At 39.1% G+C, this 19,311-nt stretch overlaps 2 protein-coding genes across 6 annotated transcripts in view; one reads left to right on the top strand and one right to left on the bottom strand.

Moving 5' to 3' along the window:
• Positions 1-1,100: 1,100 nt before the first annotated feature.
• The window catches only part of jef (major facilitator superfamily domain-containing protein 6 jef), a 32,737-nt gene continuing 14,526 nt past the window's right edge, over positions 1,101-19,311 (top strand). The window contains exons 1-8 of one of the 3 annotated variants that reach the window (XM_071685602.1): positions 1,101-1,993; positions 7,043-7,187; positions 9,604-9,906; positions 11,897-12,064; positions 12,286-12,513; positions 15,278-15,430; positions 16,798-16,953; positions 17,096-17,209. In XM_071685602.1, the coding sequence (XP_071541703.1) occupies positions 1,545-1,993; positions 7,043-7,187; positions 9,604-9,906; positions 11,897-12,064; positions 12,286-12,513; positions 15,278-15,430; positions 16,798-16,953; positions 17,096-17,209 (1,716 nt within the window). In that variant the 5' untranslated portion in view covers positions 1,101-1,544. Of the gene's footprint in view, positions 1,994-5,839; positions 6,427-6,514; positions 6,895-7,042; positions 7,188-9,603; positions 9,907-11,896; positions 12,065-12,285; positions 12,514-15,277; positions 15,431-16,797; positions 16,954-17,095; positions 17,210-19,311 lie in introns of those variants that run through there. The other 2 variants (XM_071685604.1, XM_071685603.1) reach the window with 2 other exon arrangements.
• Positions 9,504-19,311, bottom strand: part of LOC139761431 (BRISC and BRCA1-A complex member 1-like) — a 38,771-nt gene continuing 28,963 nt past the window's right edge. For all 3 annotated transcript variants that reach the window (XR_011715514.1, XR_011715513.1, XM_071685608.1), the window contains one exon: positions 9,504-12,059. The gene's annotated coding sequence lies outside the window, so the exon portion shown is untranslated. The remainder of the gene's footprint in view (positions 12,060-19,311) is intronic.

Raw genomic sequence — 19,311 nt, 5'->3', positions numbered from 1 at the left:
TTGAATGAACCCACGTAACGTTAGCAACACTTAATGTGAAATGCACATAAATCAGTACAACGTTGGCAACATTGATATGGATGAATCCGTATAATGTGCTATAGGGGGGGAGGTTAGTGAGATCAATGCCGTGGGTTCATCGGCAACTAAAGTAAATCACTCAAAGTTATATTACGACGGACAATGGATTATGTACAATGTTTATAAAAGTATATTATGATCGTTATAAAGTTTATTGCGTGAAAAACTGAAAGTGGGACCCGCCCCTTCTTGTGCCCATGTAATTAATCAGGTGACATAATTCTTTGTGTGGGATGACTATCATTTTTTTTCTCTTCCGGTTTGTAACATATGTAAATTGTATGCATGAATCTAAGATTTAGGTCTTTGAGCCTATGCAATCTGTTTATGTATATGTACATCAACGCCCAGAAAACATGGGAAATAATGGACAGGCAACTGTCTTATATCAATGAACGAAGGCATAAATCTTGAGAAGTCATTCTTCAGCATTTAAAAAATTAAACATGTCCCGTAAACTAAAGATACCAAGCAACTGTAATAGGCGTTGTTGATGGATGGATGTAACAAATAACTTGTACATATAAATGAACATGTGAAATGTGGCCAACACCAGTTGTCGTTTGTAAAAAGAATAAAAATAAAAAACTTGCGGGTGCGTTTCATGTTACCATTAAAAAATTTTTCCCGCCGAATTCCATTCTCTGCTTAATTCCGCTTAGTAAAAGAATTCCTCGAAGGAGTGTGATATACTGGGTACTCATGAGAGATATGACTTATATATATTTTACTCTAGAAGGAAGAGAGTGCTGGTCCATGGCACTAGATCATGTCCCACACGCTACTCCACCTATTGATTCCACTGGCCTCCTCACGTTGCCGAACACCACTTGATCCATGTCATACTATACAATTTACCCACGGATACCATTCTTTTCTATGGCTTGAAATCGACCAGGTTACGACAGATCAAGTGTATTACACTCATGTATTCATGGATGACCTTAGTTATTTAAATAAGGAGAGATTGGTCACACAAAAAAAACAAAACATTGACTGGTCAAGACTCACGACTGCGCAGTGAGGAAGGGTTCCGAGCGGGCGAGCTACCGTGAGTTCTTCTATGGACGAGTGAGAAACTCTCCGCCTCCTTTAAGGGACTCGGTTCCCGCGCTCTTGTCATAATTTTTTTTTCACTTGGACGAGTGTCTGCTTCATCGTCAGGATCGTGTGTGGTTTTTCTACCCCGGTGTGGGGGTTTTGGAGATTACAGCTGTGTGTGTGTGTATATGGTGGGGCGTTGGAGCCGGAGAGCGAACGAGATTTTCCCTCGTCCTTCCCAACACACACCGTATCGACCGGGCAACCTTGTGATAGCCGACTGTCAGTCTTGGAAGATCTTAAGGAGATAAAAATAACTCCCAGGTCATCCTATCAGCACACTGAAACACGATAACACAACCCTACCCATGCCCCGCAGGTTGGAGGAGTAGAATATAGCGTATACATCGATCGGTGGACTAATGGATTCTGTACAGAACGACAACTACCAAGGCTACACCATGGACCAGCCACAGCAGCAGCCTCAGTTTTACATAGACCCAACGGACAAGTCTCAGCAACAGCAGCAGGAGATAAGGGCGCCTCAAATGCCAGCGTCCCGGCCCTACGTGGACCCTGAGGCACATGGCGAAGTCGACCCCGAGGCGTACCCGACGCCGAAGGAGTCGACGCACAAAATCCGCGGCCGCTCCGACGTCATTGACATGTTCTGCAACAACGTGAACCAGGAATTGCTGATCGCCAAGACCTTCTATTTCTTCTTCTTCTCCGCTTTCGGTTCGCTCTTCCCCCTGATGGCGGTGTACTTCAAGCAGATGGGGATGAACCCCTTCCAGACGGGAGCCCTAATTAGCATCAGACCCATCGTGGAGTTCATTGCTGCTCCATTCTGGGGTTCCATCGCCGACAGGTGAGGTGGTTCATTGACCCACATGGCTGGCACTTTACAGTAAACTCACACATGTCTTCTCATATCAATTTATGAGTAGCTGCGTCGCAGTTTATATGAGTAGCTGCGTCGCTCTCTCGTATGCAATGTGGTTCACCTCCGGTATTACCGCTGACATTTCATCTTAAGTTTTCGTACCATTTCTATTGTCCCTCTCCATCCATTTTTACCATATCTCTCCAATTTTTACCTATCTTTTCGATATTTTTTTTCTGTGTAATTTCTTCCTATCCCCCCCTGAACATTTTCTGTTTTTAATGCCTCATTCAGAATGTTGATTGCGGTTGCCTGGTATCTTCCAAAGTCGATTTCAATATTCTGTAACATCCATCGCGTTTTCGTAAATATTTTTTTTATATATGTAAAGCATCTATTTACAAGTAAATGTAAATATTTATGAGACTTTTCGTTGTATAGGCTTGCAATAGGGAGGGATTGTTAACATTTCTTGAATCCTTGCTAGATGTGTGTAGGGCTTTGTATTTCGTCATGAACTAGACTAAATTCTAGTGATAAATTAATATTTTTTCATTATAGATAAATCGTAATTTAATGATACTGACTTTGCTTTCTGGATTTATGGACAATACACTGAACAACAATAATAACAGTAAAGTGTTAGTTGTACTAATGAATTCAATTGGGCGATTGAATGTCTATATATATTTTCATGGCTATTGTGATAAAGTGGGATCTCTCTAGCTAATGTGTGGCTAGGTAGAAGCTGCTGAGTGGTTAATTGGGATGAGTTTATGGGTGACAATTTCGAATGTGTACGTATTGATGAAATAGGATAACTTTACATTAAATGTTCAACAAATTTGTGGGAGCAGCATCGTTAATGCATGTTACGATGGCACTTAACTTTGTTCATTTGTGAGGATTTAGCATCACTTTGATCTATATAAATTGGAAAGAGCTGGGTTTGTTGTGGGATAAGTTGGGACCATCTTGATATTTTTTTGGTTGAAAATTTTACATCAGCCTATTGAAGGTTGTAAGTTGGGATCAGCTTTGTTTAGTTAAAAAAAAAAAGATTGAGAAAAAAAAAAGATTGATATCAAAGTAGAATAAGCATGGTTTCCGCTTGATAGGATATATATATATATATATATATATATATATATATATATATATATATATATATATATATATATACTGATAACCAAGTGCGTGTGTCTCATTCCCTTATCGCCCCTGGCGATGTGATCATTACACGAAAGTGCACTTGGGAACTTTTCGTGTTTTATTTTCCTCGTAGTTATCAGCAAATACTAGTTGACGTGCACCAATGTGACTTCTTGCAATATATATATATATATATATATATATATATATATATATATATATATATATATATATGTATATATATATATATATATATATATATATATATATATATATATAGAGAGAGAGAGAGAGAGAGAGAGAGAGAGAGAGAGAGAGAGAGAGAGAGAACATGATCTGTTTACTAGTGATAAGTCGAGATGAATTTTTTAGCAGCTAGGCTGCTAGGTTACTCTCTCAAATTGCCAACCCTCGTTAATCGGTCCTTCGGGGGGGGCTGCCACACCTTTCCTCTCCCACCACACCCTCACCACCATGACTCCCTTGGGATCTGACCACCACACCCTGAACGGCAAATCGCATTTTTCAGTGGTGTAACCACTCACCCGCGATATATTTTTTTTTTTCCTGCTCCATATCTTTCATATTGTCGACACAGCCTTCTTTGACGAGAGTAAAAAATTTCCCCGATTATGTTTCACCCCAGCAGTTTTCTGTCTTGCTAAGGATATGATGAATTGTATGGGGGTTATTCATTATGCATCTGGCAACATCTTTAACGATGAGTTGGGACCATTCATAACCAATTGGGACCAGTTAGGTCTATGCATAAGATGTGATCTGCTTGGTGCTCACAGAAAACACTGGGATGGATTTTTTTTTTGTGTGTGTGTGTGTGCCCGCGATATGATTGGATCAGCTTGTTTTACATGTAACGCTTTGGGATCATCAAGGTTTATAAGTGACAAAATGGAATTAGCATGGTTTATAAGTAAAAACCAGTATTATCGAGGTTTATGTGTGACAAGATGGCACCAGCTGAGTTCACACGTTAGCATTTATCATCTCATTTATCTCATACCAATTCCACTGTCTTGAAGCGCTTGTGAAAGATGACTTCAAAGAAATGGGTATTGTCGTCCTCTCATGTTTTAATAGGCTAAGAAATTGTACGTATTTACCTTGATGAAATGCCACGAAAGATCTTACACACACACACACACACACACACACACCAGAGATGATGTTGATGGTAAACAATTCTTTGTAAGATGCTTGTTATATAAAAGGGAAGGGTTGAGAACTTACCATGAAAATAAGTAAGAAACGTTTAAAAATACGTAAAGAAGCATTCCCATCGTATGAAGAAGGTGGATGAATGGAATAGACTGAATGACATGGTAAAATGGGATAGATTACGTACGCATGGGGGGTTCGCCCCGGTTTAAATCATGGGCGCGGCTGTTGGCCCACAGCCAACCCAGCTGTTCGTCCTCCCTTTGGGTGCTGGTCGATAAACGGATATTTAGCTTCGGCTTGGTAGGTAGAGGGTACACACACACACACACACACACACACATACACACACGAGAAAAGTCAATGTACGCTTGTTAGACTACGAAACGGGGCAATCCAATTGTAAAACTCTCTCACCGTAACTCACCAAAAGTAACCACACATAGTAATCACACACACACACACACACACACACACACACACACACACTGGCCACTGTACATAACATTTGCTTTGGAATCAGATCCTTGTGAAGGTAACCATGTGAAAGAATGACTTCACAAAGTTTAGGAACCTCGGATTATTTTTCTAGGTTAGGCTAGGTTAAGAATCAGTAATATCTTATGTGATAAATGGAACCCAGGCAGTCTAGCTGTTTGTTTTCTGGTCACTGTCTTTTATCATGTATTTGTGGACAGATAGCGATAGAAGCTACATATGTAAAACAGCAAAGGAGCGATGGCCATGTACAAACCCGGTGTCTACTAGGCTCTCGGTAGCCAGTTGACATATTTTTTTTGGCCAGCAGATATTAGACTAGTCTTTTTATTTTATATTTTTGGCCTTTCATTTGCTAGGCCATAGGTCAATTAACATTAGACTTTAGCCAGTCGGCTCATAGGCATCAGCACATTGACTGTTAGGCTTTGGCCAATTAGTGGCTAAGCTAAGGCCCACCAGCATTTATAGTCATCAGCTAACCTCTGGCTAAGCTTGGCCAGTCGACACTTTAGCTGCGGATGGTCCAGTTAAGCTTTTTTTTTTTTTTTAGCAGAACTAAGTTGATATTTCGACATGGATGAGTCTCCCTAATTTACCAGATTGCTACCGGAGTAGGATATTAATTCCTGTTTTCCTCGGATGGTTTCCACATGTGCCTTTAACCCGACCCTAGAGCTCTGGTCAGATCAGAGGTCATTCATCCTTACCCTTGGGGGGTCGTACCGTCAAACACCCCACCACCCCACACTGCACCACCCCACTTATAGCACAGCATTCTTGAAGAAAGTTCTGCAGCATTATTAGATTTTTTACGCAGATATTAACATAGTTTGAAAATTCCGAGTTTTACATTAAAGCGCCATGTCTTAAGAGCCTATGAAATTACATTTTTTTCCTTTTTTTTTTTTTTTTTTTTTTTTTTTTTAGAAATATATAGATATACCTTACGATGAAAAGAAACTGAACCCTTGCGACACACTGTTCATTATGTGATAAGTTTGGCCTTGGAGAATAGTGACTTTGTATTGAACTGTGACCCACTAATGCATAGGGTGCCACTCATTGTGCACTGTCATTTTGGTATTTAAAACAAAGAAACAAAACGCAGTAGATGCGCTATAGCTTTATTTACATGATACATTCATATAGCCGGCGACGTAATTCAACAAAAAAAGGCTCCTCTTATGCTTTTAAAGGTGTTTTAAACCACTTTAGGTCGTTAAGCATTATAAAGTCTTGGCATGGACAAACTTTTGACTTTAATCTTTGAAGATGAGAATTGTATGTAATCACAGGTCGAAACATTGTACCATTTTGCTCAAAGATTAAATGTCGTGTGTGTGTGCCATTTTCTTTAATATTCTACTGGTACATTCCATCAAAATACCTTTTCGGACTTCTTAGCTCTTATGGATCAGCAAACATTTAGGTAAAACAAAAGCTGCCATAGTGACATGGTCTTCCACCATGACCCGTAGTTGAAGATGTTCGAATATATGCGATGCTTCGAGTTCGCTGGCGGCCATTTAACATGTCTGGCTTCCTACGTTTTTCAGTCCATGAACTTTTACCATCTGAAATTTTAAAAGGTTAGGGGTCTCTCTGCTTGACCTAGGACTATTAGTCTGTGCAAAGTTACTTTTTTTTATCTACTCGAACAGAGAAACCATGAATAGTACGGGCATTGGGAGACTTATTTAGAGAAAAATAGCAACACATTTACATTAGATAAGGGCTTGACAGCTCAAGCCTTCTCTTTTTATATATACAAAGCTAATTGCTTTCATAAGTTAACTCTTTTGAGTCTATACTGATATAAGTTCACGAGTCTGTTGTTTTGAGTGCATGTCATCAAAAGTTCCCCAAAATCGGTTCATAGTATATATCAATAATAGCTCATAAATGTCTTCTCTTTTGAGTATATCAGTTACACTTCAAATCAGCTCTTTTGAATATATTAATGGTTTACTTTTGTTACCACCCACTTTGATGATAGGTATGTCAACAATTCATCAAAGTCACCTTTGTGGAGGTTGTTCTAGCTATAGCTCCCAAAAGTCAGTTGAGTATATAAATAATTCATTAAGATTAGCTTGGATGAGAATGTTTCGACAATAAGCTTCCTTAAAGTCAGCCGTTTTGAGTATATATGTATTTGTAGTTCATGCCCGAAAAGAAAACGAAAAGAGGTTGTGTATGCGGCAGGTTCCAGAGGGGCAAGATGATGTTGCTCTGCTCAGTGAGTGCCTGGATCCTCTTCACCTTGGCCATTGGCGTTATCCAGCCCCCTGCCACCGCCTGCATCATCTATAATGGGACTGACCACATCCTCACCGACACCTACAGCAGTGTAAGTCCTTGACCTTTTCCTCTTAGCCATAGAGTCTGCCAGCCATGTTGTGTGTGTTGGTGTTGCTCGAGTGTGGGGATGTTGCTTCCAGCATTGTATTTGGGGATGTTGCTCAAAGGTTGTCGTAATAATGGGTGTTATGTGCTGTGTAATAATGGGTGTTATGTGCTGTGTAATAATGGGTGTTATGTGCTGTGTTTCTGGAGTGTTAGAGTTTAGTTGTGCAACTTGAGTGCTTGTTGTCTGAATTGAATGGTTATGTGTAATGATGTTCTTGTATATGGCGTTTCACCTGTATTACCAAATTGTTCCTTTCGTTTGCCTGTTGTTGTGATAGTAATGTATTGTGTACTTTGTAATGATACATCAAGATTTTGGTTACATCTTATATTGTAGTATTAATGTAATAAGTACTATGGTGTCTTGCCACTGCACTGAACATGTTACTGTGATGTTATAGTTTGTGTTAGTGTGATGTGTTGTCACATTCTGTAGTATTGTGGTAAAAGGTATATTGTGTTTCCACAGTAGTCGTTCTTGCCATGCACAATTTCTGTGATAAACTATTATTACTTTGGTGTTGTGATTTTTGGTCCTGCTTTGTATTTGCAAGTGTAATACATCTGAACACCATGTACTGACTGTTTTACAAGTTATGGGGTGTGAATTTTACACTTGTGTTATCTCATATCCAACCCTTGTTTATGCTTGTGTTATCCCTTGTTTATGCTTTGAACCATGTTTTACTGTTTTTCTGTTCATATTGCATCTCTGTAAACCTTATAATCTTTTTTTTGACCCATAAATGTTATATAAAAGATGTCTTTTTCTGAGTATTTCTCACAAACATAGTCAAATGCCTGGTCTGAACCTCTTCTGTCTCTCAGACCATATTTCTCCTACCTTGTCAGCTGCTCCAGTGCACATTAACACCTCAGTCGTTACCCTCCTATACATATTTAAAGGCTTACTCGACACTTGCATACTTCTGCAATTCAAAATTTTATTTTTGTCTCTTTCCTTGGCACAAGGGCACCATACATGGACTCTGCCAGTACTTAGGCACCATTTTGGGCAATATATATATATATATATATATATATATATATATATATTATTTTTTTTCAAACTATTCGCCATTTCCTGCGTTAGCGAGGTAGCGTTAAGAACAGAGGACTGGACCTTTGAGGGAATATCCTCACCTGGCCGCCTTCTCTGTTCCTTCTTTTGGAATATTAAAAAAAAAAAAAGCGAGAGGGGAGGATTTCCAGCCCCCCGCTCCCTCCCCTTTAAGTCGCCTTCTACGACACGCAGGGAATACGTGGGAAGTATTCTTTCTCCCCTATCCCCAGGGATAATATATATATATATATATATATATATATATATATATATATATATATATATATATATATATATATCATATATATATATATATATATATATATATATATATATATATATATATATATATATATATATATCATATATATATATATATATATATATATATATATATATATATATATATATATATATATATTATATATATCAGACACCTTTACTAAACAATCATGCCGTTACAGCCTTTCTCGAGAAACTTGACTGCAGTCCTGTCCAGTCCAGCCCCTTCATCACATTTCATGTGGTGCAATGATTTCACCAACACCCCACATTTTAATATGCTGTTCTATGATTTCCACCCTACGAATGCTGTTTCATCATCAACACAGTGCATCCACTTTCCATTCATCCAACACCTCGAGCACTACTTCAAAGTACTCACTATATATTTTCACATCTTTGCCTGTTAACCATATTCCCATCTACCTCCCTTTTTATTATTCTGTTTAAGGTCATTGTTACTTTCTCTCAAGACCTTATTTATTCTTTATTTCAGCTCTAATACAGGTTTCTTTAACACTTTTTGGTTTCTCTTGCCTTCCTCTCAGCCACTTCCATGCTTTCCCTGTACATACCATATATATGTTTACCCGTTTCTGTTTCACAATTACTTTGCTATTCCACCACACACTACCTTTTCTCATATGGCCATGTCTCACCTTCTGCATGCCATTATTATTATGAATATATCGTAGTTTGTTTACTTTGTTGCATGTAAGATCTGCGTTATTGTGAAACATATGATGCTTTATTATGTTTGTGGTGTGTTTTTTGCACTTTGAAGGTTTTTCAGTTTACTTTAATGCATGCTAAACTTTAACAAGCATTGATTGTTTGTCTGTCACATGTTTGTTGCTCTGTAGCTCGTCACATGTTCTATATGTGTAGAGAAAATACATGAAAATCTGTATAGTTCTTGCTTTTAATTTTTTAATTGTAATAAGTACAGTAGATATGAAAATTCTGTAAGCAACACACATAACCACTTATAGTACATCTTCTGTCTTCTTAGACTTCGTCCATCAGCAAGCGCAGCGTGGTTGGGGCCCCCTTCATCGCTGACAGTTACTTAGAGTGGCCAGATCATGCAGATAATAAGGATTTGCAGCCAGAGCCAGAGTTACCTGTGCTGCCTCATATGTTTCACAAGAGGTCCCTAAAACAGGCACCTCAGGAGAAGCTTGATGAGGAGTTCTTCAGTCAGATGGAAGACTGGCCGAGCAGCATGACCTTGTCTCATTGGAGGAGGAAGAGGGACACTCCACTGCCACCTGACCACATCATTGGCAAGTCGCCCCATGTTGTTCATTATACAGTAAGTTATTTTCTATATTTTGATTTTCTCTAGTGTACAGTGTAGACAACCTGTCTCACATATAGTCTAGAATACTAGTATTGTATATTATAGTAATACACTCCTTGTGACCCTCCAAAGCCCTTCTTGCCTGCAGTCACTGACACTTCCCACACCACCCCACAGCCCTCCTTGCCAGTAGTCTAGATCATGTAGGGCTCCCCACATGGTGGCAACACTGATGTTTACAAATGTAGTTCACTTGTACACATCTTAGATGGCGTGAGTGACCTTGATGCTGAGTACAAAACCTGAGGGTGTCGTGTGCAGACTGATGGCCTTATAAGACATGAACTGCTGCCCTGTTAGTCGTCATCAGTTGGGATACAATCGTAATTCACTTGAGCACAGCCCAGAAGGCATGAAGGACTTGATGCCACCCAGCAGTACTTTTAAGCCGTGGACTGCCACCATGGTCATTATCATCACTTTGACTATGGACATCACAGCATACCATTCCAACTGAATGCATTTCAAGCCACCTTGTGACCTTATCCAGACCTCATCCCATGTGGAACAGCACCATGGGTCCTCAGCAATGTCTCCTGTCTCCAGCAGCAACAGTACAGGACCTCAGCAGTGCATCCTTCCCCGTGCAGTAGCTCCTCAGGACATTGTCAATGACTTCTCCCTTCCTAAAGCAAAATCACAGAACTCCTGTCCCTTCTCCTCCTGCATCTGCACCAATAGTAGCCCCTATCCTAACAGCTTCATGCCCCTGTGCATATTGATATAGCATTGTCATGTTACCTGTTTTTCTGTACCTCTTTCAGTGCATCCACTCTGAGGAAGTGTATTTTTACCATATTGTCCTGACCTCAAGAATATTCCACCGAACTAAATGCATTCCATTATCTACCACTGTATCATCTAGTATATCAGTATATTTTTTGGCAAATCCTTAAGCTGATTTAAGGTTATGTGTGAGAACCCCATGTCTGGTTTATAAGGGGCAGAGAACTTATTAAATGTACAGAACAGTAAAGTCAAACATTTTATCTCATGACTCAAGTGAATATTGTGTTTTTGTTTTTTTTTCATGCAGACATTGCCATGATAGTTTGCATCTTACTTCAACAATACTGGTTCTGTAATTAACCCCTTCCAGTCTGTTAAATTGAACAAAGGATCATTCCCTTTTGAGTTTCCATGGCATTAGACATTTTGTAAAAGCCTTAGACATGATCATGTTGCTCTTGTCCTTCACTGTCATCTGGGAACTGACTATACTTACATGTATCACTTCTGAAGTAAGTCTCTTGGATGGAGTAAGGTGTTCGTGTGTGGCTTAAAGGCCATGTAGTACGGTATATCATTGTTCACCACACTGTCTAGTACACCATTATACTCCACCATACTACCTGGAGCATCAGTATACACCACCATACTATCTTGAATGCCAGTGTACTTCAGTACATCAGCACTCTGCCATACTACCTGGAGCATGAGTATATGCTAACATACTATCTGGAATGCCAGTATACTTGCCCTCCTGCTTAGAATACCTGTGCATTAACCCATACTTTAGACAACCCTAGTGGACTCCATTCTACAGGGGACACTTAAATTGCATTCTTTTGAGTGGTGCATCACTTAATCCAAGAGCCCTTCACTGTACACCAGCAAATGCACCCATTCCTTGCAACTGTATTTCTTTATAGTTCATGCAAATACTTATTGAATAGGACACTAATTGTGCAGTAAGTCATGGAAGATGAAGTTCACATGGAACAGTAATAGTTTACTTAAACTGAAGTATACAAGTACCTTACAGAAGTATGGAAAAGCACAATCTTAAGTTCTTAATCTAAACAAAATACTGAAATTTTGGAAATATATGGAAACGATGAAAGTAGGAAGTACCATGCTTGCTTTCTCATTATGTGTTGCCATTTTTTATCTCTCCAACTCTTGTATGAGACATAGTCGACATTGCCCTTGTTTCTTCTAGGTCAATTTTAAGGACTTCAAGGGTGCAGAAGAGGACTGGCTGTCTCCACCCTTCTCCAGTATTGTCTTCAGATCTGCAGATGTTCAGAAGGTCTTCTTTCTGCTGCTGCTGGTTGTCATTCTCGGGGAGTTCTTCAGTTGCCCTGCCATCACCTTAGCTGATTCTGCGGTAAGTAAAGGTGGAAAGGCAGTAAAGGTGAATTGAATTGGATGCTTTTACCCAATAAAGGGTAACTATTATTCATTGAAGAGTAATTTTTCTGTTTGATGGAAATTCTATGTGAGACTCACGCAAAGTCACATAAAATCTTTGGTCCTTTCTACATTTATTGGGATAAAGAGCATCACTTTCAGTAATGATTTGATATTATACCAAGATGATATTTGCAGGTCCTGACCTACTTGGGTGAAGAGGCAGACCACTATGGTCGGCAACGAATGTTTGGATCCCTGGGTTGGGGCCTTGCTATGTTCTTTGTAGGTATAGCACTAGACCACTCCAGAACTTTTCCTAACCATCCCTGTACCCCAGATGAAAAGGAGAGGAACTATACCATTTGTTTTGCCGTCTTCAGTGTTCTCATGGGATGTGCTCTCATCACTGCTTCACAATTCAAGGTATTCTAATTATCATGTAACTTGCCCCATAACCATTGTAATGCAGGCAGTGCTCTGAAGCAATTTACCTTATGTATTTTTTTTGTTCTTGAATGCATGTTCTATATATAATTCATAACAGTTTTATACTCTCTCTTCCCTTCTCTCCTTCCTTCTCCCTCTCCCTATTCTTGCCATTCTGGTTAATCTCATAGGTACTCTCTCTCTCTCTCTCTCTCTCTCTCTGTTATCATTATTATTATTAGTGGTAGTATTATTATCATTATTATTATACATAATTGCTGTTTCCCGCATCAGCGAGTTAGCTCCAGGAAACAGACAAGAATGGCCCATAGGCTCAGTCCTCTGTTCTTAGCGCTACCTCGCTAATGTGGGAAATGGCGAACAGTATATATATATATATATATATATATATATATATATATATGAAATATATAAGAGAGAGAGAGAGAGAGTATAAAAACTGGTGTAATGAAAAAGTGTGGTTGAGAGAGCAGAAGAGGGTGTGTTGAAATGGTTTTGACATATGGAAAGAATGAGTGAGGAAAGATTGACAAGGAGGATATATTTGTAAGAGGTGGAGGGAACAAGAAGCAGGAAACCAAATTGGAGGTGGGAGGATGGAGTGAAAAAGATTTTGAGTGAACGGGGCCTGGACATATAGGAGGGTGAGAGGTGTGCTAGGAATAGAGTGAATTGGAACGATGTGGTATACTGGGGGTTAACATGCTGTCGGTCAGGGCATGTGAAGTATCTGGGGTAAACCATGGAAAGGTCTGTGGGGCCTGAAGCAATGGTTTCAGTGCATTATACATGACAGCTAGAGACTGAGTGTGAACGAGTGTGGTCTTTTTTTGTCTGTTTTCTCGGCACTACCTCTTTGAAGCAGGGGTTAGCGATGCTGTTTCCTGTGGAGTGGGGTAGTGACAGGAATGGATGAAGGCAAGCATGACTATGTACATGTGTATATATGTATATGCCTCTGTATGTATATGTGCATATATGGGAGTTTATGTATATATATATGTATGAGTGGATGGGCCATTCTTTGTCTGTTTTATGGCACTACCTCGTTGACGCAGGAAAGCAATTATTTACGATAAAATGAATGAAATATACATATATATATCCCTGGGGATAAGGGAGAAAGAATACTTCCCACGTAAACCCTGCATGTCAGAAAAGGCGACTAAAAGGGGTGGGAGCAGGGGGCTGGAAATCATTTTCTGTTTTATTTTCCCAAAAGAAGGAACAGAGAAGGGGGCCAAGTGAGGATTTTTCCCTCCAAGGCTCATTCATCTGTTCTTGATTCTACCTCATACCTCATTGACAGGAAATGGCAAATATGGTGCTACCTTGCTGATGCATTGGGTGGAAATGCTTTTTTCTGTGGGGAGGGTGGCACTGGGAATGGATGAAGGCGAGCAAGTACAAATATGTACATGTGTACATATGTATTTGTGTACATGTATATATGTATGTATGTATTTATGTGTGTATATGAGTGGATGGGTCTTTGTCAGTTTCATGGTGCTACCTTGATAATGTGGGAAACGGTGATCAAGCATAATGATGATAATGAATATATATATTTATTTATTAATTATACTTGAATGCTGTTTCCTGCGTTAATGTGGTAGGGCCAGGAAACAGACAAAGAAAGACCCATCTACTCATATAAACATATATACATATACTCCTATGATTCCACGGGGAAAATGATACATGATAAGTTCCCAAGTGCACTTTAGTGTAATAATCACATCATCAGGGGAGATACAAGAAAGAAATAAAAGTCAGCTGATATACAACGAAGAGATGTAGTTAGGATGTCTCTTCGTTGTATATCAGCTGACTTATGTTTCTTTCTTGTATCTCCCCTGGTGATGTGATTATGACACGAAAGTGCAATTGGGAACTTATCGTGTTTCATTTTCCCCATGGACTCATAGAAATATACTTGATCACACACAAAATTGTGATCCTTTCCAGTACACATATACATACGCACCATCCCACCCCACAGGAAACAACATCACTACCCATGTGTCAGTGAGGTAGTGCCAGGAAACAGACAAAAAAAAAGGCCAAATCTGCTGACACTCATTCTCTAGCTGCCATGTGTATTGCATCGAAACCACAGCTCCCTATCCGCATCCAGGCCCCACAGACCTTTCCATGGTTTACTCCAGATGTTTCACATGCCTTGGTTCATTCCATTGACAGCACATTGAACTAAGTAATGGCCCTCCCTAGCTGCTGCCATTGCTTGTACGAGCTTTTACTGTGTGAGCATTAAGCCTTTTACATTTTTTGGAACTGTGAGCAAATGTATTTTAGGTATGTTGCCTCCTCTATCTTCTCCTATCTCAAAAAATTATGAATGTATGCCTAGAATAAAAGCAACAGCTGAATGGGCCCTGTATAGTTGAGTTTCTATGCTTTAACTTTATTTTTCTAAATATATATGTTATGGTTTTATTTAATGAATATGTTTTTATTAGTATCATTATATGTTTGACCTATGTTGCATGAATCAAGCCTAAAATTCACTGAAGATATAATAGATTACATAAACATGATAATAATTCATCAAACTACTGTATCTCTTAACAAGTCATAGTTTTGGTACCGTACAGTATTAAGATAAAGTTGATGAAGTAGGCTAGATATACTTCTGGTTAGGTGTAGCATCCCTATTGTATGTTAATTTGGTGCATTTGATTTAAATTTTTCATTTTTTTTTACTTACGTGCTTTAACAGTTTGACTACTCAGAGCCAGTGACAAGCTCTGCCCTGGAGGAAAATAAAGAACCAGTGGATAATGGCCCACGCCCCTGGAATGAGCCCAAAATTCCCATGCAGGAACAGAAGTCCCAACGACAGAAATTTGATGAAGCAATTGGCACAATTAAGGTAAGCTTCCTGCAGTATTTTGTTAGTATGCATAATTCTCAGCACCTCCAGCTCTTGCACAGGCTGGGATGAAATAACTGTATTTTGGGGGATAAAATAATTAGTTTTTTATTAGCAGGTCAAACCACATACAGTGCCTGTACAAACCAGGGGAAGATAATACAGACCAGGGGAAGGTAACTGGTTGTATGGACACTGGCCAGAGTAAGATAACTTTTCTTGTGTCAACAGGTTGGACCTCCTCTAATACCTGCATAAATCAAAGCAAGATGATTGTGTCCTGTAAATATTAACCACTGAGATATTCCCAGTCTTATTATTTGGTTTACTTAGTACAACACACTGGCCCACACAGTTTTGCATATACTTAGGAGTTTATTTACCTGCAAGTGTTAAATCGCAAATAAAATCTTGTGGCCCACTATGCTGTTTTGTATCAAATTCACTTAGCATGAGCTCCAGTCTTTGAACTTAAAAAATAGATACCCTAATTTCAGTGATAACCTTAAATAATGCCTTATAGTGGATCCAGAAGAAGAAAAAAAATGGAAGAAATTTCGGTACAGGACTTTGTATGCCTGAATTATCTTTTGTTTAGTTTTTCAGAATTTTTATAGAAATTCAGAAAGGGGGACTGTGAGCTGGATCACCCTATTAATAGAGCTTTTATTTGAGTGAAAAGAAAACCATGATTGAGTTGAAAGATCAGAGCTCAGTGTTCTTTAGAGGGGTTGTTGTAGCAAAGGATTGTTTAGTGCTTAGAGGATGGGAATGCTTGGAGGAGACCATCATTCTTTATTGCTGGTTTGTGGAAAAAGGCATATTAGATGATCCTGATGCTATCTCGCTAACATGGGAAATGGCGATCAGGTATGAAAATAACTGAATATCCACACACTCTGAGTGATGAGAGAATTGGCCTTAAATTTCCCATTATTCTAGATTAAGAATTGCCAAGGGTAGGCAAATTTACCGAAGATGTCTCATCATAAGATTGCCAAGGGTAGGCAATTTTACCATAGATGTCTCACTTGGTCCAAGTATGAGTGGGTAGGGGCCTTTACAGAAAGGTAAACTGCACACCTTGACATGCAGTGACATGATGTGCTTCATGATTATTTGTCTATCATTAAGCAGGATGAGACAGGAGATAATTTGCACAACACACGTGCACTGTAGCAATATACAGCGTCTCCTTTAGCTTTTACAGTTTATTAAGTGTATTTGGATTTTATATGTTATTATTGAAGTTTTCTTGAGTAATGATGAAAATTCAAGTAATGAATCTCACACTATGCATCTACTCCTATACTATATGTATTAGCTGACAACTGTACTTCAACTTATGCTCTCATTATTACTCTCAGACCAAGATCTTCGCCCAGACAATGAAAGAAATGCCAGAATGGATAGTGGTTTTGAGGGAGTTCAATAATCTGCGCTGTGGTGCTTTCCTCTTTGTGGCATGGTGGATGGGCTTTGGCATTGGCCTCATATTTGCCTTCCTTTTCTGGCATTTACAGGTGAGACTAGCTACTGATCTTTATGTGATTTATCACCTTTGTATCCTAATGAGCAGTTTTGTAACAGATATGCCAGAATTTGCAGGTAGTGCATTTATGATATAATAACAATACTTAAACCTGTGGTGAACCTTCTTCACAGGATTATGGTGGCACCCCAACTGTGTTTGGTATTGCCAGCATCATGAATCACATCTCTGAAATATTTGCTTACTTCTTCAGCTTTCGACTCATCTCTCAGATTGGACATGTTAAGGTAAAGCATTATTATACTTTCTGTGTATGTTATCTTCATATTTATAACTTTCTTTACTGTTAAATCTGTCTAGTCTTAGTCTTATTGCACTTGATATTTTGTCACTTTTTAATTCCCCTTCTTTCACATTCTCTGTCTCAGCACTTCTCTCAACTATCTTGCTTTCCCTTATCCTGTCTCCCACTATGTTTGAGCATATCTGTATGTGTATCTGCCTTTCTGAATTTATATGTGAATTTTTTTTCTTTCATACTTGTAAGCCATTTTATGCAATAGAGAGGTAGTGCCAGGAACAGACAAAGAAAGGGCCTCAGTAAGTTGCATCCATTCCTTAACTGTTGTGTAATGTACTAAAACTATGGTCCCCCTATCCACAACCAGATTTTTTCTGAGGTTTCCCCAGGCCATTGATACCATGTTGCCCACTGTATACCATATTGCTCCATTTCACTCTATCCTGTGTATGCCTTACAACTTGCTGCAAGTTCAGGCCCCAAGCACTCGAGACCATATTGAATCCATCCATCCATCTCCTGTTTGGTCTACCTTGTCTTGTCCAAGTCGGACACATATCATCTTCGTCAATCTCTCCTCCCTTATTTTCTCCTTATGTCCAAACCATATCAGCTCTCTCACCAATACTTTTCATATTATCATACCTCTCTTTTACTCCATTTACCTTGGCCATCCTTCCTCACACCACATATTGTCCTCAAACATTTTATATTGAAGATATTTACCCTAATCTGTACATTCTATTTTATAGTCCTTACCTTGCATCCATACAGCATTGTTGGGGCTGCTATACCTTAAAACAAGCCCTTCTTCTCCCTCCCAGGTAGTGACATGTCTTTCCACACATTCCTCAATACTTCCAGAACCTTCATTCCCTCACCCACCGTATGACTCTATAGCTCCCATGGGTCTATTTGCTGCCAGTCCACTTCCAGGCATTAAAACACTATTTTTTCCAAGTTTTCAAAATTCAAACTCACATCTCACCTAAATGGTCTCTCTTCAATAATCTTTCTTTTATTCATGTTTACTTATAACTTTCTCCTTTCGCATACTTTCCCAGACTCGGACGCTAGCTCCTTGCAGTTTCTCACTCAAATCTGCTACCAGTGCTTTGCCATTAGCAGACAGTGACTACAGGATACCTATCCCTATATCCAAGACATTTGCATTCACCTGCTTCACCACCCTAACTATTAACATATTGAATAGCCATAGTGACATCACACACTTGCTACAGACCCACCTTTACCAGGAACCTCTCATCCTCCTCTTTACCTACTTGCGCAGATGCTTTACTGTTTTGATGAAATCCTCTTTGCATTTAATAACTTTCCTCCCACATCATAGAATATATGCACCTATTTTTATATATGCCCCTTCTAGAAATTGAAATACAAGGAAGGGATGGTTTCCAGCCCCCACCCTTTAGTCACCTTCTACAACACGCAGGAAATACATGGGAAGTTTTCTTTCTCCCCTATCCCCAGGGATGAAGGCAAGCATGAACATGTGTATATATATATGTATGCAGATATGTATATACATGTGTATGTGGGTGGGTTGGGCCATTGCTCATCTGTTTCCTTGCGCTACCTCGCTAACACAGGAGACAACGATTAAGTATAATAAAGAAATAGATATAGTATATATGTCTGTGTATGAATATATGTATATGTTGATATGTATATGTGCGTGTATGGGTGTTTATGTATATATATATATGTATATGAGTGGATAGGCCATTCTTCATTTGTTTCTTGGCACTACCTCGCTGACGAGGGAAACGGTGATCAAGTATAATAAAAAATGTAATGAATTTATATACATCCCAGGGGATAGGGGGAGAAGAATACTTCCCTTATATTCCCTGCGTGTCGTAAAAGGCAACTAAAAGGAGAGGGAGCAGGGGGCTGGAAATCCTCCCCATAGTTTTTACTTTTTCAAAAAAGGAACAGAGAAGGGGGCCAAGTGAAGGTTTTTCTCTCTTAAGTTCAGTCCTCTGTTCTTAGCGCTATCTTGCTAATATGGGAAGAGGCGAATATGTATGAATTTTTTTATATTATACTTAGCGGGAAGTGGCGAAT

This window comes from Panulirus ornatus, chromosome 40 (genome assembly GCF_036320965.1).
Source record: "Panulirus ornatus isolate Po-2019 chromosome 40, ASM3632096v1, whole genome shotgun sequence".
NCBI classification, from domain to species: Eukaryota; Metazoa; Arthropoda; class Malacostraca; order Decapoda; family Palinuridae; genus Panulirus; species Panulirus ornatus.
Note: the sequence above shows the minus strand (reverse complement) of the source record. Positions and strands in the feature narration are given on the sequence as shown.